Source organism: Apteryx rowi, unplaced genomic scaffold, assembly GCF_003343035.1.
Source record: "Apteryx rowi isolate R43461 unplaced genomic scaffold, aptRow1 scaffold_81, whole genome shotgun sequence".
Classification (NCBI taxonomy): domain Eukaryota; kingdom Metazoa; phylum Chordata; class Aves; order Apterygiformes; family Apterygidae; genus Apteryx; species Apteryx rowi.
The window spans coordinates 239,736-265,661 of record NW_020451105.1 but is presented as its reverse complement, the minus strand read 5'-3'; the positions used below and the strand labels follow the sequence as shown (position 1 = coordinate 265,661).

General features: G+C 40.6%; 1 protein-coding gene across 2 annotated transcripts in view; it reads left to right on the top strand.

The window, feature by feature from the left end:
* EHF (ETS homologous factor) overlaps positions 1-19,776 on the top strand; it is a 31,378-nt gene extending 11,602 nt beyond the window's left edge. The window contains exons 2-9 of one of the 2 annotated variants that reach the window (XM_026089372.1): positions 7,026-7,125; positions 9,829-10,074; positions 10,387-10,446; positions 12,773-12,841; positions 12,933-13,001; positions 16,035-16,094; positions 18,633-18,828; positions 19,447-19,776. In XM_026089372.1, the coding sequence (XP_025945157.1) occupies positions 7,029-7,125; positions 9,829-10,074; positions 10,387-10,446; positions 12,773-12,841; positions 12,933-13,001; positions 16,035-16,094; positions 18,633-18,828; positions 19,447-19,546 (897 nt within the window). In that variant the 5' untranslated portion in view covers positions 7,026-7,028 and the 3' untranslated portion in view covers positions 19,547-19,776. Of the gene's footprint in view, positions 1-7,025; positions 7,126-9,828; positions 10,075-10,386; positions 10,447-12,772; positions 12,842-12,932; positions 13,002-16,034; positions 16,095-18,632; positions 18,829-19,446 lie in introns of those variants that run through there. The other variant, XM_026089373.1, reaches the window with a different exon arrangement.
* Positions 19,777-25,926: the final 6,150 nt, after the last annotated feature.

The following is a 25,926-nucleotide window of genomic DNA, read 5'->3' as shown; positions in this document are numbered from 1 at the left end:
TGAACTATGGTTTTGTCTTTAAATTACATCGTTAAAGGAGAGATAAGAACCAAACCCAAACCCTGGAGCGGAGGGGTAGCTCAGATACAGATCTAGATCCTAACTTTTCTACTCAAGCTTCTCTTTAGTTAAAATATATATGCAAGATTTTGAAGCATCCATACGAACATGTTAAAACAACCACCACATATCTCTTACAAAAGTTGCCTTGTAGTGCATCATGAAAATCAGATCTTTAGTAATAAAGGATTCCAACTAAGCTTTATTTGATTTTGTTTATCATGATCCTATCTGTAACACAGGTAAATATGCTAACTGCTCCTTTTCTATTCATCTTCCTTTTTCTGGTCTTTCAGTTTACCTTCATGTACACATTTAATATACAAGGTTCAAAGAAAACAAAAGAATAATTCCGGCTTTTCCTTTCCAAGAGCCCACAACAGTAAATGATCAAGGTCTCAGTGTAGTCTCTGAAATCTCACCAAGAGCCAGTTTTGCACATGCAAAGGTGGATATAGGCATATGAACTGCAGCTGTATACAACAAAAATACAGAAGTATAGGAATGTGCCATTCAGAGAGGTGCAGAAAGGAAAAATGATTGGCCCAAAAGCCCCAAACCAGAATCTTGAACACAAAGAGGTTTGAAGATTATTTAGAAATTTTTTTAATAAAAATGATTCCTTGAACTTTACACTCAGAATGGGTTTTGGCAAATGCATTTTGTTACTGTGGCCTAAGGGTAGATGTGATGGACTAAAAATGAAATGCATCAAATACCGAGTACGTTATACAACAAATGTTAAGTGTGATCATACTGCTTTTTCATAAGGTCTTTCAGCAAAGTTTTTGAAGAGTTTGAAAACAAGGTTTTAGAGGGTATATCCACAGTGATATTAATGGTGAGCTTTGAGATTATCATCAGCCAGACCAGGCTTCATAGGCTGTCATCTGAATGGCACCTTGCAGCTCATACCAAAGTGGTCCGCAGCTGAGTTTTTTGTTGTGAAGTGGAGGCCTGCTGGAGATCAGCCTACAGATGAGTGGTTTCTTTTGGGGCTTGTTTCTACTTTTGGGCAGTAAAACAAAGGGATGGAAACAAGGAAGTTTCGGATGGCTGCATGTGGATCTGCATGGCCAAAAATGATCCTAACACACTGCAGAAAAGGTCACCACTGCAGGTGAGCTGTGGCAGGAACAACATCTTAGCTGAGAGGTGGGCACAAACATCAGAGATCAACCTGAGACCTTTGCAAAATAGACAGTCAGCTGATAGAGACCATAGGGCAATCTGAGGATCAGCCGTAACTATATGTGTAGGCAGAGTGGCTCAGAATAAAACCCTGGAGCACTGGGTATAATGCACTTTGAATAAGAGAAAAAGCAGAAGACCCAAAGCTCATGGTAACATGCAAACAGGCTCTCAGCATTCATATATTCACTTTGTGCCTGCCCTTGCTACCACTGGAGATGTAAAATAGGTGGTTGGAATGCAAAGCAGCTAATTGATGATATACATTACAAGTACAATGCATTTCTGTTTCTGAAGTTACCGTATGTGTAAAGCAGGTCCATCTGCTTTGTTGTGCATGTCCTTTGTTCCTGACGTCCTGAAAGCCTGTGCCATTTGGTTATCTTCTGACTTTTTAAGAAAAAGATTAAAATCCAGATTCTGTTTCTCTGCAGCTGTAGTTATTAGCCAATATCATTTATTTTAGATTGCTGTTTAAGTGCTTGACTGTACTCTAAAGTGCAGTAATGATCTAAAATATTTAACATACTCTGTAGATACTTGTTCCATTAACTCCAAGCCCTGAAAAGCAGGGTTTGTGTCTTCACTGTGTACATAACACACTTCAAAGAAAATAGGCCCAGGTGAAATCTACATTTGAAGTTCAGCCATGATGGTAAAAGGGGAAAAATGGTGAAGGATCCCATAAGTAAATGTGCCAGAAGAGATCCACCCTTTTGGACTTGCCAGGAGGAGTTGCACTGAGCTTGTCTCAGCTAGAAGTCACTCTTACGCTTTGCATAGCTTACAGGTGGAGTCACAGTTTAATAGTTTCAGTCAGTTTTGCCTTAGACATCTTTTTTTTGTCTTTTGCATAGGATACGTAGCTTTATGAACCAGAAGGCTGTATGCCTCCTTCCCCATGGGCTCCACACCCCCTCATATTTGTAATTAACGAGACCCTTAATTCAGTTCACACAAGTAAGCATACAAATCAATGTCAGAACAGTCAGAACAGGCTGTAGGACTTTAAAATTCACTCGTTTTGTCAGTGCTGTTCATTCACCTTTCATGCAGTGTTCAGCTTTTTCCTGTCATTGAATATGAGCTGTTCATGAAAGATTCTGGTTCAAAGAAAAGGAGAAATTCATTATCTGGATGTCTCATTGGGTTGAATGTGGAAATGAGGATCAGAGCAATTTATTTCCAGAGCACACCTGTAGTGCAATAAAATAATTTGCATAGCATGCACTAGACAGTGTTCAAGGTTCAAGGATTTGTAAATATGTTTTTCTGCAGTGCTGGATTTGCTCCATGGTCAGGCCATGGCTCCTTGCTCTTTCTGTTACCGCCGTTTGCTCAGAGTGGTCAGGTGGTCAAGAGAGACAAGAAGAACCGAGCAAGTGAGCTCCTGTTACTTGCCAAGCTGCAGGGCTGTGACTCGGTCAAAACTCCTCCTGACTTCAGTGAGAGCTTTCACTAAAAGAGGCCTTCAGAGTTTGGTCTTTGAATATCATCTGATACACCGAATGTCGGAGAATTTTTTTTTTAAATGCACTCATCTCTTCTAGTAGGACTCTCTATAAAAAGAGTGTTGTTGAACACCAGTGCACGACTTTATTTGACCTCACTGATTAAGTAAAGTGTTATTTGCCTCCTCTTATAAACTGTGCAATGGTCCTACGTGCTGTTACAAGGTTATACTACAGAGGTGGCTGGTCTTTAGTGGAAAAGACTAGAAATGTGCATACAGAGAGATAACTGCAATGCGCACACACAAAAGTATATGTGTGTATTTATGTGTGCATATAAGTACATACGTGTATATGTATATATAGTATTTCATAATACTTTCATTTATAATATTTCATGTCTTATTCAGTAAAGAGACAAACCCCAGGATCTTTATTTTGTTTTCCAAAATCTCAGCTCAGCTAGAATCCCTTTTTAGCACAGTTTCCTGAGGAAATGAGGCTTTTGTGGTTATTCTGTCTGTGTGTTGACTTTTGCATTTGGCCTGTAATAATCTTTGAGTCCCATCACCAATTTTAATTAAATTTCATATGGGGTAGAAGTCTCAAAGATATGAAGTTCTTACAGGATTAATGAAAATAGGCTGCCAGGTAAAGGAGGAAAATCTATTAATACTCTGTCTGAAAGAAAGAGTGAAGCTTGAGCTCACTCCTTTGAGACAACGAGATACTATGAATGCCCCAACCGTGGGAAAAACTTCAATCAGCGCTCACATCTTACTAGACACTAGAGAATCCAACCACAAGCTACACATTCATAGGAAACCAGACTTCATTAGTTCCACCGTTTGCTTTGATACATGGCATATGATTAAAAGAAAACTGAACGTATTATGTGTCCTTCCCCTTGAGGCTTCACACCCTTTAACTAGGTTTGTCTGCGCACAAGTGAGATTTGAGGATTTGGCCCTAAACTAATGAAGAGCACGCCCCTACCAATATCCTGACTCAAAATCTTTCCAAGTATGGGATGAGACACTATTATAAGCATAAATCTGTCATGAACGTGTATCAAAGAAAGGCATATAAAGGATGAAATAAAGAAAATCACTGTTTAGTTTTCATAGGGAAAACGTTATTGAGCATGATGCTGCAGACTTTCAAGCAAAGTCGTGGAAGCTAGGTTAGTGGGACTTCATACCCAACCTGAACAAAGTGCTAGAAGTGATTTCCAATTAAGGAACACTCTTGCATTAAGATGAAGGAGGTGACCTGACAGTTTCCAGACTGTGATTCCTATGGCTGTTATATTAATACTGTATTAACTATAGATGGCTCAAAATCAGTACTTTGAATAATACCCAGAAATTTGAAAAAGTTTGGGTTAAAGCTGACTCTAATCCTGTTCCTGTAATTTTTGTCATATTTCAAGTTCTTTCTCCCATGCACAATTGTTCCCACAGGTGATATGGGGAGATAATTAGGTTTTTGTTTGAGGTAACTTAAATAGCTTTCAAAAAGAGGTAACACATAGCTTTCAAATAGAGGATATATTGGTCAATTAATTTGTAAAGCAAGTTTCATGTACATCATCTGAAAATACAGTTAGGGTGTAGGAATACTGTGGAGAGTAATTGTCTGTTAGACTGCGAAAGAGTAAGAAGATTTTAAGGGAACAGCTGAAACCTAGGTAAAGGGGTTTCACAGTGCTTCTACTCAGACCTCTAACATGCATTGCTTCCAGTTACTGCTGGGGTGGAGAAAATACAGAAGATTCATGATTTGGTTTCCCTAACTCTCTATGGCTCCAGTTGCTGGACCAAAGTGTCATAGACCTTTTGGTTTGGAAATTCAGCTAGCTCACTAAGAAAAAAGAAAAGTGAGAGTTTACCTAAACTGAATGCTCAGGGCAAAGATACACAGCAGCTTGAACAAAGAAATTGTTTCAGTTCATAAGCACATATTTTCCCAGTCACATTTTTATTTGCACAAAATGACCTAACACGGTATTTGTAACTCTGAAATCTTTTTTGAAAATGTGCCTTCAAATCAATAACTTGAAATTCAATATGAATTGCATACTGAAAAGTTTTAAAAAGAAGTGAATTTACCGAACTGTTCCTAAGAGTGGTTTGCTAACCATCAAGTTTTATAATTTTCACAGAAGACCTGGTATTCTACCTCACCTCTATTTGATACTGTAATAAGGGTTTTTTTAATCATTAATACTTGACTCATTCAAAATTTTATGATCATAAATGAAGTTTTAAATAATTAAAAACAAGATAATAATATAAATAATGGGATATGTCTGTCAGTCTGTACTTTCTCAGAGGTGTATGTATTGACTGTGAGACATGCAGCATGTCTTTTACACAGCCAGCTATTGCTTAAAAACTCTCATATATCAAGTATATGAAATGAATGATACTCATGTTATAGGATGAACATCTTTGAAATCAGTGTAATAAAGTGAAAGGCTCCCTGACACTTTCTCCCTCACAATACCAAGTCATTTGGCTTTAACATGGGGCCAAAATCTGTCTTCTTTTATAGTCTGCATAAATTTACTGACTGAAATGACTGCCATCTTTTATTTGGCCAGAGTGGGATGCTAAGTGTTTCTCTTCATTGTTAACATTTTATGTCCCCGCACACCTGCTATGGGAAATCCTCCACACCGCTGGTCACTGAATCACAGGTTTGTTGGAATTAAGGGTGGAAAGCAAATGTTAAAACATCTACAGTTTGATTTTGCTATTCGGTATAGCTACAAAAAAAAGGCCCTGAGCTGGGTCATACTGTAAAGGGCCATTCCCTGTGACATACTTCCTAAGGCTTTGGATTTTAAAGTGATCCTCAGAAACACACACACACACACACACACTTCCCTTCAAAATGTGTGACTAGTAAGTTTTAAAAATGACTTAATGTATTGAAAAATGATGGAGGAAAATACCAGCCCAGGTGGTTTTCAGGCAGTTCTTTAAAACCAAGGCTGGGACTGTTTCTAAGCACTGTGCTCTCCATGGCTGTTTTCTGCTTGGCTTCAATGGATAAGAGGCCAAGACCAGCAATTTACTTTTCATCGGTCCACTTTATATTTCAGCCTCTTTTTAATTCCAAAGTGAAATCCAGCTGTATTCACATGCCCTCCTGATGTCTGAAGTTTCATTTTTATAGACTTTGTGGCTTTCAGATTAGAAAAGTTTTAAACAAGTCTGTTGTTCTCTATGTATTTGTATAAGAATAATGTCCTGAAGCCTTTATAATATTTAGCAAAATGCTTTTCCAAACTGCTCAAGAATATCTATACCGTATGTTTATAACACCCATTTTTAAACTTTTCTACTTTAAACCATGGCAGATCATGTTTGTATACATTCACTGGGATGAATAAATGTGGAATAAATGTGTGACATTTTTCTGTGATATCCCACAAGTAATTTAGCATCAGAGATGTATAACCAAAATAAAAAAATACAGTTTTACTCATGGTGCTAATGCTAACGTAAATTGAAAGGAGACTTTGTGTCACTTAAAGCAGAGAATACTATTTTGGCAGTGGTGTCACTCAGAAATACTGTTTGTTGTGGCAATGGCCGTCTCATTTACAAGATCTTTTAACTTGACTTTTTGATTTTTCTGTGGTTTGAAATATATGATCTGTGACATCGGCCAGTGAGAACGTGTTATGGAGACTACCGACACGGATCAGATAAGGATCTGGTCAGCTGGCAAGATATTCTCTATAACATTACCTCCCTGTAACGTTATGGAGTGGGTCCTTCCGTGTGAAGAGGTGTCAGAACAGGAGTTGTTGTCAACTGTGTAGTTTAATTTGCAATTATTGAAAGTCCTTTCTCTCTCCTCAAAAAAAAAAAAAAAAGAAAGAAAAAGAAAAAACATATTTAAACCACATTTGTTGTTTTTAACTTTTGAAATTTCACTTTAAATCAAAACAAATGTCAAACCACTTTGTATTTAGCTTCACGAACCTTGGCAGTGTTCCTGTATTGCTCTGTCAGGAGCCTTGTCTTTTCATTAGGCTTCATTTCTGATTACAGATTATTCATTTATGGATGGGCAGCTGTAGAAACTTGCTTCTTGCATATGCAAATCAAACATGGTAATGTTTATCATAAGGAGATTTTGTGGCAGCTGAAAAGGGGTTGTGGCAACATGTTCTTGATTTCAGTTGTATCTTCTACAAATAGAATTGGCTTGCTCACTTCACCTACGGTGGATTTTTTTTTTTTTTTTTTTTTGCCATTTACCTTTTGGACCAGACACGGCTCACTAAGCTGTTCGATTTACTTACAGATCATGATTTTGGAAGGAGCTGGCAGAATGAGTATCAATTCCAGCAGCAACCTACTCCACCAGCAGCCTTCCTGGACAGACGGATATTCCACATGCAATGGTAGGAAGAACACAACAGCTCTGAGCTATGCTTTTCTTGGGGGTGGGAAGGGGGGGGAGCACTGCATCTTTAAATATACACCGGTAGTACTTTTCAGTGATACTCCTTCTGGCCTAATTTACTGAAGTTTCGCTTCTGGTAGAAAAATTTCTATTTGTTATTTTATTTGTAAAAGCTAAACCCCCAAGAGTAAGTTTCTGAAGAAGACCAGTTTATGGTTCATTTCATTACTTTCTCTTAAAGGGTATTCAGTAGTGAGGACAGTGCCAGAAGTTCCCTCTTCTCAGTCCAGAATTATTTCTCTTACATTTACCCCTCGTGCCCTCTCTGAATCAACATTATATTTCAATGTTAATCACCCCTCCGGCTTTGCAGGGGAGTAGTCTTTTTGCTCCTTTACTGTGTTTGCTTTTTCAGCTCAAATCACTAGGTAGCTATGTAATTAGACTGGCATTAGGGCACTAAATAGCTTGTGATCTGTGAACTTTTTTTCTTACATACAGAACCATCTCTTCAATCCTATATATGCCTTCTAATGGCTACCAGATAGTGATGACTTTTACACCTAAAATAATTTACAAGGGGTGACACAGTGTGAAATTTATCTTACTATCTTCTGATTATTGATATATTGAGATATATCATGGTTGTGTGTTTACACACACATACATGTATATACAATAATATGCTTATAATTTATATATTCTCTCTCCATATAAAACTATAGATATAGATGTAAAGATATATATAGTTTTGGATATAATTTTAAACTCTTTTCATCACCCAAAATAGTGCTTTTGAATGGGTAAATCTTAAAATCTGAGCAGTAAAACACACCCTGTAGTTGCCCTTTAATCCACATCATGCTGTAGCTAAACTTAAAGAGAGAGTTTCCATTCTTTTTTATTTGTCATTTCCAAATATACAGCAATACAGAAGTGTGCACGTAATAAATTTGCTGTCTTGCCATTTACCGATTCATGGGGAAAATGGTGTCTGAGTTTCAATTCACTCAGAATTTCACAAAGGGAAATTGGTGGAGTTCATTTGCAGGAATCCCAGCGTGAAATTCCTCAGGATTCACTTGCATTTTAGAGCCATAGGAAACATAAAACTCGGGCCGGCCTCTACTATTATTCACCCCTTTGCTTCATTTTATCTAGCTGTTCTTTCCTCTCACTAAAGGCCCTCCATTTGCATCAGAAGTCTTCCGATGGCCCCTGAAAATCCTCTACGTTTCTAAAGTGATGGGAATGCTTATCAACCTCTTTTTCAGGGAATGTTTCATGGCTCCATCATCCAACATACTGTATTTTTAATTATCTGCACTCATTCCCCAAATCCTTCAACAGCAGGGTGAGACACAACCACTCAAACTCTCCCTGAGCTACTGACACAGACCGTGGCGGCCAGTGGTGACAGAGAAACCTAAGTAAATGTGGGGCTTTTTTGTGTTCAGCTATAAACTAGCAATGTGCACAGTATCTCAGCCAGAGACCTGACGTCTAGCTGAGGGGAGGTAGTTTCCTAAAATATGCCAACTCTGTTGCTTGTGGTCCTCTAGCAATATCCACCGCTGCCAGTGAGCTGAGTACCCAGCTGTGGGGATACTCTTTTTCTTGGGAGAGACTGTGAGGGAGTGGATTGGTGCCATGGAGAGAACATGCGCCATGGAGAGAAGACACATCCCAGCGCATGGCTACTGCAGAGTGAGGCCATGGCAGCCTTCCCTCTTCCTGTAATTCCCCACCTATGCCATCTGTCTGTCATTCCCTCGCCCTGAAACCCTTCTGGCCCTTCCTGCCCTGCCAAGCGCTGTCTGCCTGGCATGTTCCAGTGACCTTCTTCTCAAGGGATGAACCCCATTGACCTCCTTTTGCTGGCCCTCCTGTGAGGCCAGGTCAAGCCATCCTGCTGTTCCTCTTATCTCGTATAATTATCCTATCCCCAGGTACAATTTCTTTCCACATACTCAAGTTCTTTCACTTGTACATGCACATTGTCATGCAATGACATATGAGTGAGGTCTGTTTGGAAGATTGGCCAAGAAAAGATTCAGGCAACCTGAGAAGAAAATTAGGCAACTTCCATAATCAAAAACAAATTTTACAATTGTATTCAGAAATCACCTGAACTGACTATGGAGATAATGTGCGTTTGTCAGAACGCATGAAACTGGGGGCAATACGATAGATTTTTACTTTGGAGCAATATGAGAGTGCCTTTGTTTTTACTATTCTTTGGCTGAATCCCATAGTTCATAGCATTCTTTATTCAGTGTTTATTCAAGCAAAATTTCTGCTGTACATTATAGGGATTTTGCAGGATTTTTCCATCATGATCTGAAGCACTAAAACTCTTTTCCCACGCAAGGATCAGCACACCTTTGTGACAGTACTTCTGTGAGATATCTTCCAGCAAAGAGTTTTGGTGTATTTTGCCAACATTACTAAATTCATTCCTACTCATTCAACACACTGATAAGAAAGGGATAATGTAATAACTCCCATTTTTTAATCCGAAAACCGAGGGGGAAAAAAAAAGATGATCTGCTCCAGCAGTAGCTAGTGAGCTAGCATTAAGGACTGAGACAAGATTCTAGATCTATCAATATCTGGGGTGTGCAATTTAACTATACACTGTCCTTGGCCAAATCCCATGGTGCTAACAGAGCCTGTAAACACTCAACATTTTCTTTTCCAGTGTCCAGCAGTTTCTATGGAACGCAGTGGCATGAAATCCACCCACAGTACTGGACCAAGTTTCAGGTCTGGGAGTGGCTGCAGCATCTCCTTGATACCAACCAGCTGGATGCCAACTGCATACCTTTTCAGGAGTTTGATATCAATGGGGAACACCTGTGCAGCATGAGTCTGCAGGAATTCACTCAGGCAGCGGGGACGGCAGGGCAACTGCTTTACAGCAACCTTCAGCACCTAAAATGGAATGGTAAATAGACACCAGCCCATGCAGGGACAAAGGTGCCTGTACAGTGGTCTGAATTTTGCATTCTTCAAAAGTCACTTATGTTCTCCAGAAACCTACCTGGCAGATCTCATCTGCTATATGGTTCACACCTAATTAGCTATATTGCTTATATGTGATATAAGGCAGGAGTCTGAAGGACAAGGGGAAAGGGTGCATGCCATCTTCCAGTATTAGCCCTCTGGCTCAACTGTAGCAGTCCCTGCTTGGAGTTAGTATCTTTGTTTTTTCTGTGATCATCGATATACATCCTATCTGCCATATGCTTTCTTTCAGGTCAGTGCGGAAGCGACATGTACCAATCTCATAATGTCATTGTGAAGACAGAGCAAACAGGTGAGTAATAGTTGGGTGACTTGACTTCTGACAGTGACCATAAGGGGAAATTGCCCATTTCAAGAGAGAGATCAAAGCAGCATTAATTACAATGGAAAGCATATCATACAGAATAAAATAAATAACACAAATATCAGTGAACATCTACTGAATTTTTGACGTTTCAGGTAATACCACCATATTTTAGTTTGCATGTGATCACTTGAGCTGGGAGACCTCTGCAATATCGCTGCAAACATTTACCTTCAGAGTTAGTATAGCTTGCAGGGGTTAGTGAGTACAGCTGTGTAGATGACTTCATTCTTTGCTTCATTCATCAGATTCCAACTTAAAGCAATTCTTTTCACAGTATTCTCTGCAAAAAAAGAGAAAAAATATTTTGTTGTGATAGTTGCTAATGCTTTGAAACATGAGGAAATTTCCAAACAAAAACAATTTTGAATGGAAAAATCAAAATGTTACGTTTCTTTACGTATTTCAGCTGAAACCAAAATTCAGGTAGTATTTTGGTTCGATGAAATCTGCATTTCTCCTGTGACAGTCTTTTTCCCATTGTGTTCTTAGTTAAGTCCTTTTCCTCAGGGGATTTCGGTTCACTGAGAAAAGAACTTAAGCTCGGTTCAATCCTCTTCTTTAAGCAAGACTGTTTTCTAGGTTCCTTTCCAGGAACATCTCTGCCCATATCTGGACACTCTCTATCCCAGTAGTCCCAGTTTCTATGCGTGTGGGTGACCTCACGAGCCACGTTTTCATGTCTCTTGGCAGAATGAACACATATTCGTAGCGTGCGATGTCTCGGGCAAGGCCGGCTGGTTCATGCAGCTCAGCCGGCGGGGCCCGGCCTCTCCAGCCAGGGAGGCTATCTGGCTGCTCCTAGCCGCAGGCAAGCGCTGCGCTCCGCAGCCCCGTCCCTGCCGCGGGCTCGTGCGCGCTGGGCAGGCGCGCTGCGGGCGGCGCCTGTGCGGCAGGCTCGATGCTTGCCGAATGAGGAACCACAGTAATCCCTTAAGTCCCGATTTACGAGGTCCTGGTATGTTAATCCGCCCCTGGCTGGAGATGCGGAGGGCAGTGCACAGTCCTGCAGCTGTACATCCTGGACAGACCGCGGCCTGGGATGAGCAGCCGTGCCGCGTCGCTGCCGGCTGAGGAGGGTGCCGTCGGCTCGGGCGACGCTCTGCTGCGGGGCAGCAGCGAGCCCCCGCGTAGCGGAGCAGCCTTGCTTTTGGGGCAGGGAGCAGCGGGCTGGCGGGGTTGTGCTGCTGCGGGAAGAGACGCCTTGCGAGGGGGGTAGGGATGAGGCCGATGGGCTCGGAGAGGGAGTCTGCCTTGTCCTGGTAGGCTACCGAGGTTGCTCAGACATGGGCACTGAAAAAGGCTGAAATGTAAAGACAGGCATACGTTCCTGCTGGGTAAGGCCAGTTTTTCAGAGACAACATTTGGCAGATCAGGTGTCCAAACAAGCAAAGGGTGTGTGCTATTGTAGGAGCACAAGCTCTGGGTGCCCAAACATGCAGCTATTACTTAGCAGGCCTGCTAAATTCCTATGTCATAAGCAGTAACTCAGCCAAACACGATGATTTAGCTATAACTTGTATTTGGGTTTTTTTGATTGTATTTAAACGAACATGAGAATTTTTGGCAGCTTCTGATCAATGTACAGGTTATAAAGACAATACTCTGTTCTGCTTGTATTGATCCATCAGACCAGAAGGTCACTAAAAAGTATTTCTCTTTAACCATAAAGATGGCCTATAGGTGAAGGATGAGGACGTGACATGCTGAAATAAAATGGCCCGACATCTAGGCTTTGGCTTTGATGTTTCTCTCTATGTGTTTACACATGAAGCCCTGTTTCAGAGGGGACTTTCAAGCTCTACCATTATATAAATAAATACTCATCATAAGCATTCTCCTGTTCTACTAGATGTTTGAGAAGCACTTTCATTTCCATGGCACCAAAGCACTGTCATAATCACCAGGGACTGAGATTTCAGCACTGGACTGGGTAGGAGAAGGGTTGATCTGGCCTAGGAAAACTCCCACAAGCGCAGGCATAGATGATACATTTGCCAGGAAAGGGAAGAGTCTACTACATTATTTTAAAAAGTCAGGGCTTTGTCTAAATACATTTACCTGAATATGTAAAACCTCATCCACAACTGGAAAGGAAATAATCTCCCATGTAGCCCCTTCACTTCTTATTTCTCTTCTCAGTTCTGTTTTGCACATTTCTTATTTCTGCTGTCTTTCAGTGCTCACTATTCACGTCTATGCTAAAAAATATGCTTTTAGTGATCTGATTTTCCTTTTGGTCCTTTACCTTCAGATCCGTCGTTAATGGTGTCCTGGAAAGACGAGAATTATCTGTATGACAGTGGCTATGGTAGCACAGTAGGTAACTAACATCACAGTACTTCATGCATTTCTGAGGTGTTTTTATTATTGTCAGAGGATATTATTTTAAATGTCTTCTTTTTAATTCCCAGAGTTATTGGACAGTAAAACGTTCTGTCGTGCTCAGATCTCCATGACCACACCTAGTCACCAGCCTCCTGGTAAGGAATTTGTAATGGTTTTGTTAATTGTTTGTCGCTTGTCCCAGAGCTACTGACATGTAATAGTCTCCGTGGTCTTCTGTTGCAGGATTGAATCTGAGCCTCCAGTCATTTTAAACCAAGCAATACTGATTCTGACAACTCTTTTAGCTATCATTATTACTGTAGCTTGCTTTAAAGACGTGCTTCTCCCTTCTCTCTGTCAAGACAAAGATGATCAAACAATCTGCATCCTCCACATCTCTTTTAAAGTGCCTGAGTCAAAGGGGAAGATATTAGTGTCAGAGACGAGATGTTCCAGCTCTGTCATAAGCTTTTCTGTGGTGTAGCTGAACATGGGCGAATGAGCACCATGGTCCTCCCCAGAAGGGGCTGCATTTCCATAGGAGCAAGCGCTCGGTCCCGTGTGGGTGGCCAGGCCCCAGGCCGGTGCGGAGGAGCTGCGGGGCAGGTTCGGAGCCCTCAGCACCCCTGCACCCCATAACTCCTGCTGGAGCCTCTCTCACCTGACGGCAGCTTCATGACTGTCCTAGGGAGGCCACCGCCTGTCATGTCACCGCTGCAGAGGGCTGTCCCGGGGACGCAGCAGAGGGATAATCTGCCTGCTGAAGAGAGCAAGCCCGTTTGATGTAGGGCCGGGCAAAAATGCAGTTAGAGCACTGTGCATCGGGGCGTTCTGCAGGCGATGCCTCGGTGGTAGGGGCTGAGGACAGGGGTGAGAGTGAGGTGGGGAGAAAAGAAGAAAGCAGGGATTGTGGGGGAGAAAAGGCAGGACCCTCTTAGGAGGCTCTTCAGCAAACAGGCAGAGGGAGAAAATGATGGGAGCCCTGGGAAGATGAGAAAGGAGAACATGCAGCCATGGACACAGCGTCACAGGCGTTGTCTGTGCGAGCCACACTCATAGCCATTTGCCTGAGCCCGGCTCCTTGGGGCTGCCCGATGCTGGTGAGCACGCCGGTGGCAGGAGCAGTGTCTGTGCGTGCGTTTTCCCTGTGTCCTGACCCCCGAGCACAGCCAGCTTTGCCAAGGTGACATATGGCTTCAACTAACGCACTCAGCAATAAATAAATAAATAAATAAACACAGAAACCCTAACCAGAAAAAGAAAACCACCAAAACCTTAAAAAAAAAAAAAAAGCTCCCTGTTTGCTTTCTCTGCTGCCTCCACCCACTCTCATGAAATGGCAGTGAGGATTTCAGAGCTCTGGCGGGACTGGGGACCTGTCAAGCTCCTGGCTCCGTGTGTTTACCCACTGACTTGTTGAGCCTAGAGCGAGGGTGGCACGCCAAGGGCACAGCCTCCTGTAAAAACTAAATTTGTATATCCCGTAAAGAAATGGCTCATTCCTGAATCATATGCAAATACTCTGCAACCTTTTGTCACAAGTTTTGCAAGACAGCTTTGTTGAAACAGCATCATAACTCTTTTCATTCGTCAGGCCCCAGCTTCCTAACATTGCGTGTTTGAAACTGGTCTCCATGTAAGAGCGGAGGCAGAATGGGAGGCTATTTACACAGCTGAAATCAAGAATAAATCATTGGCTAGGTAGAAGGCAACTGAATTTCCAAGAATAAATCTCCAACTAAACGGAGCATAGCAAACATTTGCAAGTGGATTGTGGGATTTTAAAATGAGGGATATTTAAATAAGAGGGCAAATAAAGGACCTGGTCCTGCTGTCCTCACCAGGTGAAGTTCCCAGAGACTTTTAATAACATCAGGGGAATCATAATCTGAGGAAAGGCAGTGAAATAAGCCTCATTTTAGTTTTTCCCCCCAAGCTGAGTGAGGTTCAGGCTGGTTCCTGCTCTTTGAGAGTGGGAAGGCAAAATGACTCAGAGCACATTTGCGGCTTGGGGGTCAAGGACAGTAATTATGCCAGGCTCAGAATAGTGGGGTTAGACTTATCCTCTCTGACCTGTTCAGTTTATATATCCAGTTATGTATGAATAAAGCAAGTGTGTGAATAGCTTTGCATCTGCCTTTTCACATGCAGTCATTGCAGTTGCTTGTGCAAATCTGACAAGTTTTTATGCAAATTAATATTTCCTGTGAGTCATTTGCACATGCAAATGCCCGGTTTCCATAAAAAATATGATAATTGTGCATTCATAGAAGCTGGGAAAACGTGCGTGGGACCTTAAGCTTTGCTTTATGGAACTCAGGCACTAAACACACCGAAAAGCAAACACAGGAGGGGCTACTTCTCAGTACTAGCCCATTAGACTGATCGAGTGAAAGCTATTAATTAATGGCAATAGCAGAGCCAGCTAGTGGTTGCTTTAGGATGAGAACATGAAACGTGCAGACTGCGAGGTAGGTGACAGGGATGAAGAGACGGAACTTTTCTTTTTCTTGGTTTCTGAGCGAGCGCTCATGCCAGCAATCTGATTCCTCTCGAGGCTGGTTACAGGTGAAAAAGTTCCATTGATGAGAAATGGCATGTTTCTGTGGCTCGCAGCCATACAACAAGATCTGCACATCCCGCTGCCAAAAAACTCCTACTAGTGCAGTCCTATTCCCGCACCCTACCCCCCAAACAACTGCGCTTTGCCAGATCATTGTGTTTTAGTCAGGTAGGTGTTCTGTGCATTGGTACCAGCGCATACATTTCACATTAGATCATCTCTGCAGAAACAAATAAGCCCCCAAAAATACATGCTTCTGCAAAGACTAAGACATAATGGGACAGTTCAGGATTCCTTTTATAGATGTGATCCTCTTATTTTTCCCTCTCTCACATATAGCATGGGGTGAGGTATTTGTTAATCTAATTTAGGTTTCAAAAGCCAAATGTTTACCTCTGCATTCATTCTTTATTCATCAATGGTCTCTTTGTGAAGTGTGCTGATTAACATACAGCACAGAAAACAAAACTCTCCCCCTTCCTCCTCACTTAGATTACCTTCTGAAAAATGATTATCTTTAAAAGAGATATTTGTTCTCTTTTGTGGTTTTATTTCTTTCAACCTGCTAGCCAATGGAAAACCTTTAATCAAATTTACAAATAGCCTTCATTTTCCTTCTCTGCAGATTCTTCAGATGTGAAAAAAACACAAGACCATACCCCAAAGTCCCACACCAAGAAGCACAGTAAGTCTACATCCATGGTTATAATGGTTATTTGATTGAAGGAAAAGAAACACATTCAATGTAAATCCCCTTTGGGAGGGAAAAGGAGGCATTCTGAGTTCATTTTGAAAACAAGACTGGTTAAATGGAGTTACTGTGATTGAATCCTCCAAGGACCTGACTGTTTCTGGTACTATCACTCACACGATTTTTGACTCAGTACAGTTGTAGATGTTTTTATCATGGAGAAGTTACAGGGAAAGAGAACCAGAAGTGAGTTGTCCCTGCCCAGTGCTGAGATAGGTGACCTGGAGTATGGGACTGACAAAGGAGCCCCTGGGATTAAACCGGGAAGGTCCATGCACGGGCAGCGCTGTGCCCCACAGAGTGCCACCACGAGGTGCAGGGCTGGCACCTGCAGCATGCTGCCCCAGGGACTCCGCTCGGCGGCTCCTGGCAGGCTTCCCCAAGCACGGTGCCACCAGCCCGCCGATATCGCCACCTTCCCCTCTGCTTCCGCTCTTTCTCTGATGTTCCCCTCATCATCCTTTTCTTCTGCCTCTTCTGGTTCTGATTCAACCTGAATCTGACAAAAGGTTACCATAATTGTGATTTCCAGGTGCATTCCAATAATGTACTTCACTGTGACTTTTATACTGAAAATGTCTTGCCTATGTCTTTTGCAACCTGTGTCATTCCCAATTTAAAACAGAAATCCTTTATATTGGTCCTTTGATGTACTTCATAGTATTCAATTTCATCCTGCTTCAATATGTCCTTAAGATTATCTGTTTCTATCTGACTTCTCTTGCTATCCTCTCTCACACTGCCAGCGCTGACTTTGCTTGTTCTGACCTTTATTCTCCACACAGTTTATTCTTTTCCTTCCTTCCTTCCCTCCTTCCTTCCTTCCTTCCTTTATTTCTTTCGTACAACAGGGTTGCTAGTGTAAGGATTAGATAAGACTAGACAAAAGACAGACCTGAGAAAAACTCCATTGCAGACATAGCATATAGAAAAGGTCACCTTGCAGTGCTTGGCTAATCCCCTACATTTCCAATTTCATCAGTACTGCTCTGTATGGCGATCTATCAAGTATTTTACTAATGTCCAGATAGCTTTTTTTTTTTTTGGTTCTCGAAAATAATTACTATGTCAAACAAAAATATTGGAGCAGTCGACTGCAATTTACCTTTATTAAATCCATGTAGCATTGTAGACCAGTTTCTGTTTCCCTTCATATCTTTGACTATTTTGTTTCCTTCAAAATTTTTTCTAAACTCTTGCATGCTGTGAAATCAGACCAAAGGACTTCTGTTTTGCTGGCCCACTTTGTCACTGTGTTTGTTATTCTTCATTCATAAACTACCACCTCTTGGTAGATTTATTTCACCTTATTCTCTTGAACTCTTCATTTCTTCATTCTCTATGCTCTCTTGAGCATTCTGGTGCTCTCTCTACAGTAACTGTGGGATGGAGTTGTGCTTAAATTGGGAGGCCTGCGCGTTGAACTTTGAGATCTGTTTTGCCTTTTTATATTAATTTCTATTCCCATACAATAATTTTCACCAATCAACTTGCTTTTGCCCTCACCTTCAACATGTTTCATATCCAAAACAGAGGCAAATAATTCATTTTGATGTTTAGCCATATCTGGGTTATCTTAATCTCTATCTCAGTCTTCAGCATACTATCCTTGTATTTTCCGTTTTCCTTTCATTTATATGGCTGATTTTGTTTTTTATTATTTGCTTTTATTTTCTTTTGCAAAGTGTAGCACAGGCAGACTTCTGGTGATTCTCACATTATCCTTGTATTTCAAGTTCTCACAGGCTTACACAAAGATATCACTCCTTTATTGCTATGTCTCAGTTCTTTTGATTTTTCATTAACTCATTGCATACTTCTTTTGGAATTAGTTCTGGAATTAGTCTCAGTCAAATTTTTTTTATATCCTTTACCAATATGAATTTGACTACCCAGCTTTGTCACTATCCTTCTATCTGCTTTACTCCTTACCTCTTCAAGTTTATCTAATAGACTGAAGACAAAATACTTGTTAACGTGGAACATCATTTCACCTCCTTTGCCTTCTATCAGTCTGTCCTTAAGTGCATACAGCTTCAGTTCCTGCTTTACTGTTGTCCTCCATAATATCAGGTTATGTGCCATGCTGTAGAAGAATATCAGGAAAAATGGACAAGTAGGTTGAGGTGAAGTCTTAAACATCTTCGGGGTAGGAATAGTGCCAAGTGCAGTATGAAGTGGTGGCTGGTTTGGCCTTGGCTTCCCCTCATTGCTGGAGTACCTACCTGTGCTCTTACCAAGGGACTCAGATCGCTGAAGACTGGCTCTGAGCTCAGGTCTCAGTGTAAGGGTGGTCAGTGTTATTGCCTATATATCTCCGAAGTATGGGTCCTGTGGTGCAGGAGCCGTGAGCCGTCCGTACAGAACAGTCATTTTCTGTGGATGACACACCAAAACAAAATGGCATAACAAAGTCAAGCCTACCCCAGAAAACTCTTTAAACTCTTTCCTCCTGCCCCCTTCTTCTTTCAGACCCTCGAGGAACTCATCTCTGGGAATTTATTCGAGATATTCTTCTCAATCCTGAGAAAAACCCAGGATTAATCAAGTGGGAAGACCGGTCAGAAGGTGTCTTCAGGTTTTTAAAATCTGAGGCTGTGGCTCAGCTCTGGGGAAAGAAGAAAAACAACAGCAGCATGACCTATGAGAAACTCAGCCGGGCTATGAGGTGAGCTAAGAAGATGCCATAGAAACCTGGGGCAGATAAAGAGTCACTGCCTGAACTGAGGACCTAGCTAATTTTTCAAAATGAATTGTAAGCAGCTCCAGTTGCTTTATTTGACAACCAAGTCTCTCACCCTGATTTTGAGAGAGTTACATAACATTTTGTTTGTGTTTTCTTTTTCCTCCTCCACAGTATAGTAGGTCCACAAAAACCATCAAAGGAGCTGCTCGACTGTAGGAGGGAAAAATGGGCAAGTGGGCTGAGCTGAAGTTCACAAAGTATTTTTAAATGGAAGCAGAGATTCTTACCTGGTCTGATTTCAGATGCTGGCTTATCTAGAAAAAAACCATGAAATTTTGCAAGAGTGTATGATAGATATGGCAACACTCTGTAACTTGAAAAAGGGTGAATTTCAAATTCAGAAGATAAATAATATAAAGTAAAAAGAAGACAGTAATTTTTTCTTGTCTCTCTTTCAGTTAGAATAATCTTAGGTATTATTTATAACAATGGAAAATAAAGAATTTTAAAATGGCTGTGGGATTCCCTAGATGGCACTTTCCTTTTAGGACTCTACAGGAATTTAATCTTAAATCTCTTTCTATATGCTTCTTCTAACAGATATTATTATAAAAGAGAAATCCTGGAGCGTGTGGATGGTCGGAGATTAGTATATAAATTTGGAAAGAATGCCCGTGGCTGGAGAGAAAATGAGAATTAAATATGTCAAGAAACAACGTTAAAACACCTGGATGTAAATATTCAAAGACTATTTTCTTATATTTATGTACCAAACTGGGGTGAAAAACCAATTCTACTTCTGTCGGGAAGAAGGAACATTATCATTATTGGTGTTAAAATTATTTTATTTGAAGTATGTCCTGTATGGGGAAAAAATGTACACAGTTTTCTGTGATATATGGTAACATTATAGAATTACGATTATTTTTCCCTTCTTGTGAAGTTTTTCTCTTTTTTTAAAATCATACAGGCGTAATGTGATTTATGACAATGCTGTGAGTCATGCAAAGAAAGGGAAGGAGGGAAATACTAGGGCATTTAGTAAGATAATTCACTTCAGAAGGCAACTATAAGTGGAGGAAACAGTAAGCATCTCTGAGCCAACTAGTCTTGTTCCATAATCATCTGGTTTATAGCTTTCATTGGCCAATATCATTTATTCCTTCCCTCCTCCGATTTCTGAGTGTTTAAACACTTGCTGGCTTCCAGTTGCTTTCATTAAGTTGGACAGTGGGTTCGGCTTCAGTTAGCTCATCCCAGCCACAAGGAGCGGTGGCTCTACAAGGTGGCCATGAGCATTTGTTTGGAGAACCCATACTACCTCCACCACTGGTACCTTCTTTTGTAGGCAGAAGTTCAGGACCTGACCTTGCCTGGTGCTGAGTATCCTCCATAACCTCCACAGGGCATTCAGCTCATCCCAGGAAAAGGGCTATTCATTTTCAACTAACATCTTTGAGGTGAGCTGCAGGAAGAGAGCCAGTCTCAGGGACCAAAAGCTATTGAGGGGAGATAATTGTTTTCTGACTGGGAAAACTTACTAAAATGCACCAGTTTTCCAGTAGAAATAATTAAAAACCCTCTCACATTCCTAATTAGAGCATTCAACCTCATGCCACATAAACTGGTGAGGTAGTAGGCAAGCAAAACAGATAGGCTAATCCCATGGCCTGCGGGAGAAGTCTTCCCTGTTCCTTCAAACCATATGGTCCTCCTGGCAGGTCAAGTCTCACTTGGACAGATATTTTCAAAAAACCTATGAGAAAAGCAAAGCTCCACTGCATTTAAAATATGAGTTCTCTTTGCTTTTTTCAAATCTAAATCTACATTCTTTGTATTTGTCAGCTTTGCGTGGGATTCTTAGTGAGGAAAAAACCTGCCAACATAAAGACACTCAGACTTGGGGGACATTCAGATCTGGGTCAGTATTTTGGGCTCATCTCTAGCAGTGCTATGTGGAGACTGAATGTTCATCAGCAGCTTTTTCTTTCTCCAAGTCACAAATGCTTCCTCCTGGAAACAAGCACATACAGAACATGGGGAAATAAAAAAAATAGAGGAGGCGGCACTTCACCAGGTCACTGAGTGCGTGACATGTGGGAGCTGAGAAACAGGATTTTCTTGGTGATGTTAACAGAGGTGAAACCAAGATCAATTCCAATTCACTTTTTTCAGGGATGGGGAATTTGGAAAACAATATCAACAGCGGGGGCTGAGAAGTCCAGGACAAAAAAAAAAAAAAGAAAGAAAGAAATTAAAGCATATTAAATCCGTACCGGCAATATCCATTTCCTCAGGCAGTGCCTGGATTTGATTCCAGATTTGCTTGAAATGCAGCAGAGTGCAGCTGGAGGTTGTAGGCTATTCCATGTTTTGTTTGTCTTAAAAGGAAATAGAGATGAAACCAAGAGACAAGAGAATTATCAATATAAAGTGTATCAAATGTGCTTAGCAACAATTTGTAGGCAAACATGAGAGCCTAACTCGTTATCTACACATGTAGGGCATGTCAAACAATAACACTGCCTCCTACACCGTGTATGCCAGAGCTGTCACCATCAATTACCCATACATGACAATTTTTACTTTTCATAACCTGGGTGGAGAGAGGTTCATCTTATTTACAAATCAAGTAATAAACCTCTGTACTCAAAGCATTTTTTTTCTCTCGGCGTTTCTCTCCTTTTTTTTTTTTTTTTTTGGACTGACTGAGCTAGCATTGCTTGCTTTTGCGCAACTCACTAATTTCCTCTTTTTTAGCTTGATTGGCTGCATTCCACTCCCTTTGCCATCGTTTGTAGTTCATATAACAAGAGCCAGGCCAGCAGATCAGGACAGCACCTTCACTTTGCTCCAAAGACCGTTTCCCCCCCCCCCCCGCCCCGTGCTATTTGCAGCCCGTCACTCCGTGCTCTTCACCACTCCAGACAACGCCTGGGGTGAAAACCTGAAGTCAGTGATACCATCACAAACCCACTGGCACCAGCTTTTCACCCTTTCTTGCTTTGGGAGCACAGAGGAGTAGTGGAGAACGGTAGCCATACCAGTATACTTCATCTCAGGTTAACACACATCTTCTAGCAACTGATTGTAATTCCTTTCATAAAGCTGCTTTTTAACCAGATCTCTCACCAGACTTCCTAGGAAATAAAATGAACTTGTGGATATACATGTGTTACCCGTTTGTGACTGAGCAGCAGCTAAACCTGCTCTTAAAAGTTTTGAATAATAAAGCTTCATTGAGAAGCATACTGTATAAATCTAGAGAGTGATTTACGCTGGGATGCAGTGTAAATGCCAGTCTTTCACTGTCATATCTTTCAGCATGTGGAAACCATGCAATTTGTGTTCCCATTCTGCAGAACTTTTCAGACTAGCCACTTGTCATTCAGCAGTACAATAGCACAAAGTTGGAATAGAAGCCGGCCAGTGTTTACTCCGTTTTACAAACATATTAACCTTTGCCTAAGACAAACACAAAGGACTGTTTAAAACTACAGTTCTTGCCGAGGACAGATGCAACCAACCAACCAGAGGGAATCCTTTTACCAGACCTAAGCAAATGGAGAAAATGAAGAGATGAATGTTTATGTAAATTACTATTTAAACAAAAAGCATTTCTGATTGCTCTTTTATTTTATATTTCAGAAGCTGAGCAATCATATTTTTAGATGTATCCTTTAAGTTAGCAGCTGCTGAGCTGGTAGCACCATGTGTATAGATTTTTGTTGTACCATAATTTTTCATATGTATAAAGCTCTAGATAGCAAAGTATATTATATTTATATAGTTACATGCAAATCACAATGTCAAAGGTGTTGGCGTGAGCACTCTCAAACTATATTTTCTCTACAAAATTAGAGCAAAACATCCTGAGAAACTGTTTGTAGGTTGATGAACTACACAGACATTAAAATGCTTAGTTATATTTTCATCTTTCTTTCTACAGCAAATTGCAAAATTCCTGCTTGCTTCTCACAGCATCTTCAATGTATAAATGTGGAAAAAAAATCCACATTAGATATTTCACTATTTCCATTGTACATCTCAGCTTGGAAACTATGTAGGACAAAATGGTTCTAAAGACTGTTTCTATTTTTATGGATATGCTATAAATTCAAATAAAACAACTCATGAAAGAAATTTACTGATGAATGCTTATCTTCACTTTTTTATGTCTTGAGACCAAAAGTGAATAATGTGAATTCTTTCAATGTGGAGAAAGAAATGATTAACTACCACAAAATCCAATAGTTAAAATTTATTAACATGCTGAATAGCCCACTTATTGTAAAGTTATTTTGTCTCCAAGCCTGGTTCATATCTCAGCGGGCTCTCTGGAACATTCGCTTGTGTAGACAGAGCTAGACTGCCTTTCTTGTTTAGCTGCTAAGCTTCACAAAGGTCTCGCTTCAGCACCGATTGAACTTCAAGGTATTTTAAAGAGTGCACAAGGACTAGGCTGAATAAGGATGGGACTACTCACGCTGAGCACTACCTTAACTGAATCAAGGCAGCTCAAACATATGAAATACTTTCATTTGTGCTATTTTTTCATCTAAGTGATTGCTACAAATGCTACAAAAATACTTAACGAACTCGGAGAACATCTCTCTCCTGATTTTTTGAGAAAAAAAAAAGAAAGACCTGATAATTAAGAGAAAGACAAAGTGGGCCAATACAGCACTTGCACTACAGACTGCGGCTATACTGAGGCTGTGCAGCGGTGCTGCATGGGACAGCCGGGCTGGTGCTGCCACAGCACACCCACAGCACTAGCCGCCGTCTCACCGCGTTTTTGGAGCTGTCTGGCAGCGCGGGGCACCGGCGCGGGGCGCTGGCGTGGGGCAGCGTGCCTGCCACCGTGCCGCTGTCCCTGCAGTCAGGCTGGGGTCTCGACCCAGGAGCTTCACTGCAATGGCAGAAATCATGCCGTGACCTCCTAGATCTGCAAACGTGCTTAATTTCAAGCCAGCGAGTGATTCCTCTGCACTCAAAATTGTATATATAAATGCTTGGGGATCGTGGCCCTGAGCCCAGAATTTCAAGGGGCTCCAAAATTATGTCTGCCTCAGTAGAAGAATACATTTGGACTTTAAACACAGGTACAACTCACATGTTTAGCGTGTAAAATCAGGCCAGTTCCTCAAAAGGGTTGTCACAGTTTGAGAACACAGAAATCCCGAGCCAGGTTTCAAAAGGAATTGGAACCAGATTTGAAGCAAGTTCAGACTGAATTTTAAGTAAGCACACAGGTGTTTTTCCAGTAAATGGTTTGGTATTTTGTTTCAAGCAAGCTGAGGCCAATATTTGAACCGAAGATAAATTAGAATATTGTTTGGACACATGCAAATAAACACATACTTTAAAAGTATTTCTTCTTTGGTTGTGACTTAACATCAAGCAAAACGTCAGATTTCAGCTACATTCTGTGGCCATATGAAAGATTCAAGGCAAAGTTCAGAATCTGCAAATCCTATGTAAATTGACAATAAGTAAGAGGAGCACTGCAAACTGAATCTACCAAGCTATGTCTAAGCCTGATACAAAGATGTGTGCATATCTGCATCAAGGACAAGTGAGAATTGGTTTAGGTAAGTGAAATCTGGTATTGCAGAAAGAAAAGCAATTAAGAGCTACAAATACTAATAGCTTCCAAGAATTTCAGGGGGATAATTATGATAATTGAAAAGATGGATTTTCTGTCTGGGTTTTTAGCATTTGCTCCCCTGCTAATGGCACTTTGCACAATATGCTCTAAGTCCTGACCTGCAACAAATCAATGCAGTGCTGCTGAGCCTTGTGCCAGCCAAGAATTTCCTCTGACAATTGCTCTTGCTGTCTCTGCCCAGATATTTAGCTCCTTCAGTCACCTGTCTGTATTTCAACATGTGAAAATGGTGAAGAAAATAATGCAAAAAGAAGAGCAGGAGAAAGAGACTAAGCAGACCGCCAGGTCCTACTGCCCTGAACAGCTCTGTTTGGAAGAACAAAGGCGGTAAGCACAAAAAAAAGTTGATGACATCTAAGTCATAGTCTTTTCATCACAGGTTGGTTGCAAAAATTAAACACAAATTAGTGTTTACAAGTCTAATTATAACTGTAAAGAGAACAAGAAATGAGTACAATATACCTATGTGCACTGCATAATCTTGTGATCCTTAAAAATATCAAATTATGAAAATAAAATGACCAAAACCTTTATTTCTGCTGCTGTTTTTTTCCCCTCTGTCTTCAAGATACTGTGATATTCTCCTTTGATTTCATCACCTTTTGAATTTTGAGCAGAAAGATTCAGTTTCAATAAATGGAATAAAGAGAGAGATGGAAGATCTTTAACTTTGTACCACATATTGCGGACCAAATAGTCAAACTATGACTTCTTCTTTCTCAGCTTTTTGGATCATAATTCAGCATTTATACTGTTTCTGGGAACAAGATGCTTTGCGTGAAGTTAGGGATAATTTTGGTCTAAATATGTGATGTCACTAAAATGAACAGGAAAATTAAAATTATTTTTGAGATTGAAAATGTTTCTTTTTCTCAAACTGAAGTTCTAATGCATCTTCCCCAACCAGTTACCATACTGTGTAGTGTTATGTTTCTTGAGACGAGATGGTTAACTTGTATAGCTAAATCTAGTTGAAAAGTGCTGATTATTTCTACACAAAATTTTAAACATTCTCAGATATTTTCATTTTAGTTTAAGTAACCCTGTATTGTTTCCCTAGGAAAAGCCTAACACCAAGATACAGTTTACAAGAGTATTTAAAGGTTCAAAAGCTATCATTGGCAAATCTTAGTACTGAAAACTAAACAATATGCCAACATATCAGGAAACAAACAAACAAGCAAAAAAAAAAACCCCAAATAAATGAGAAGAGATTGTTGATGTTTTATGTTAATTTTTGAGAAAAGACTATGTAATAATATTCCTTTATAGCATTTGGTGTGTGCCATTTGCATTATAGTCAGAAGCAGAAGTGGTTTTCATTTAATGAATGGCATTATCCTTTAAAAATGTATTTTATTTTCTATATCCTATCAAGCAGATGAAGACACAGGGAAATTTTAGTTATT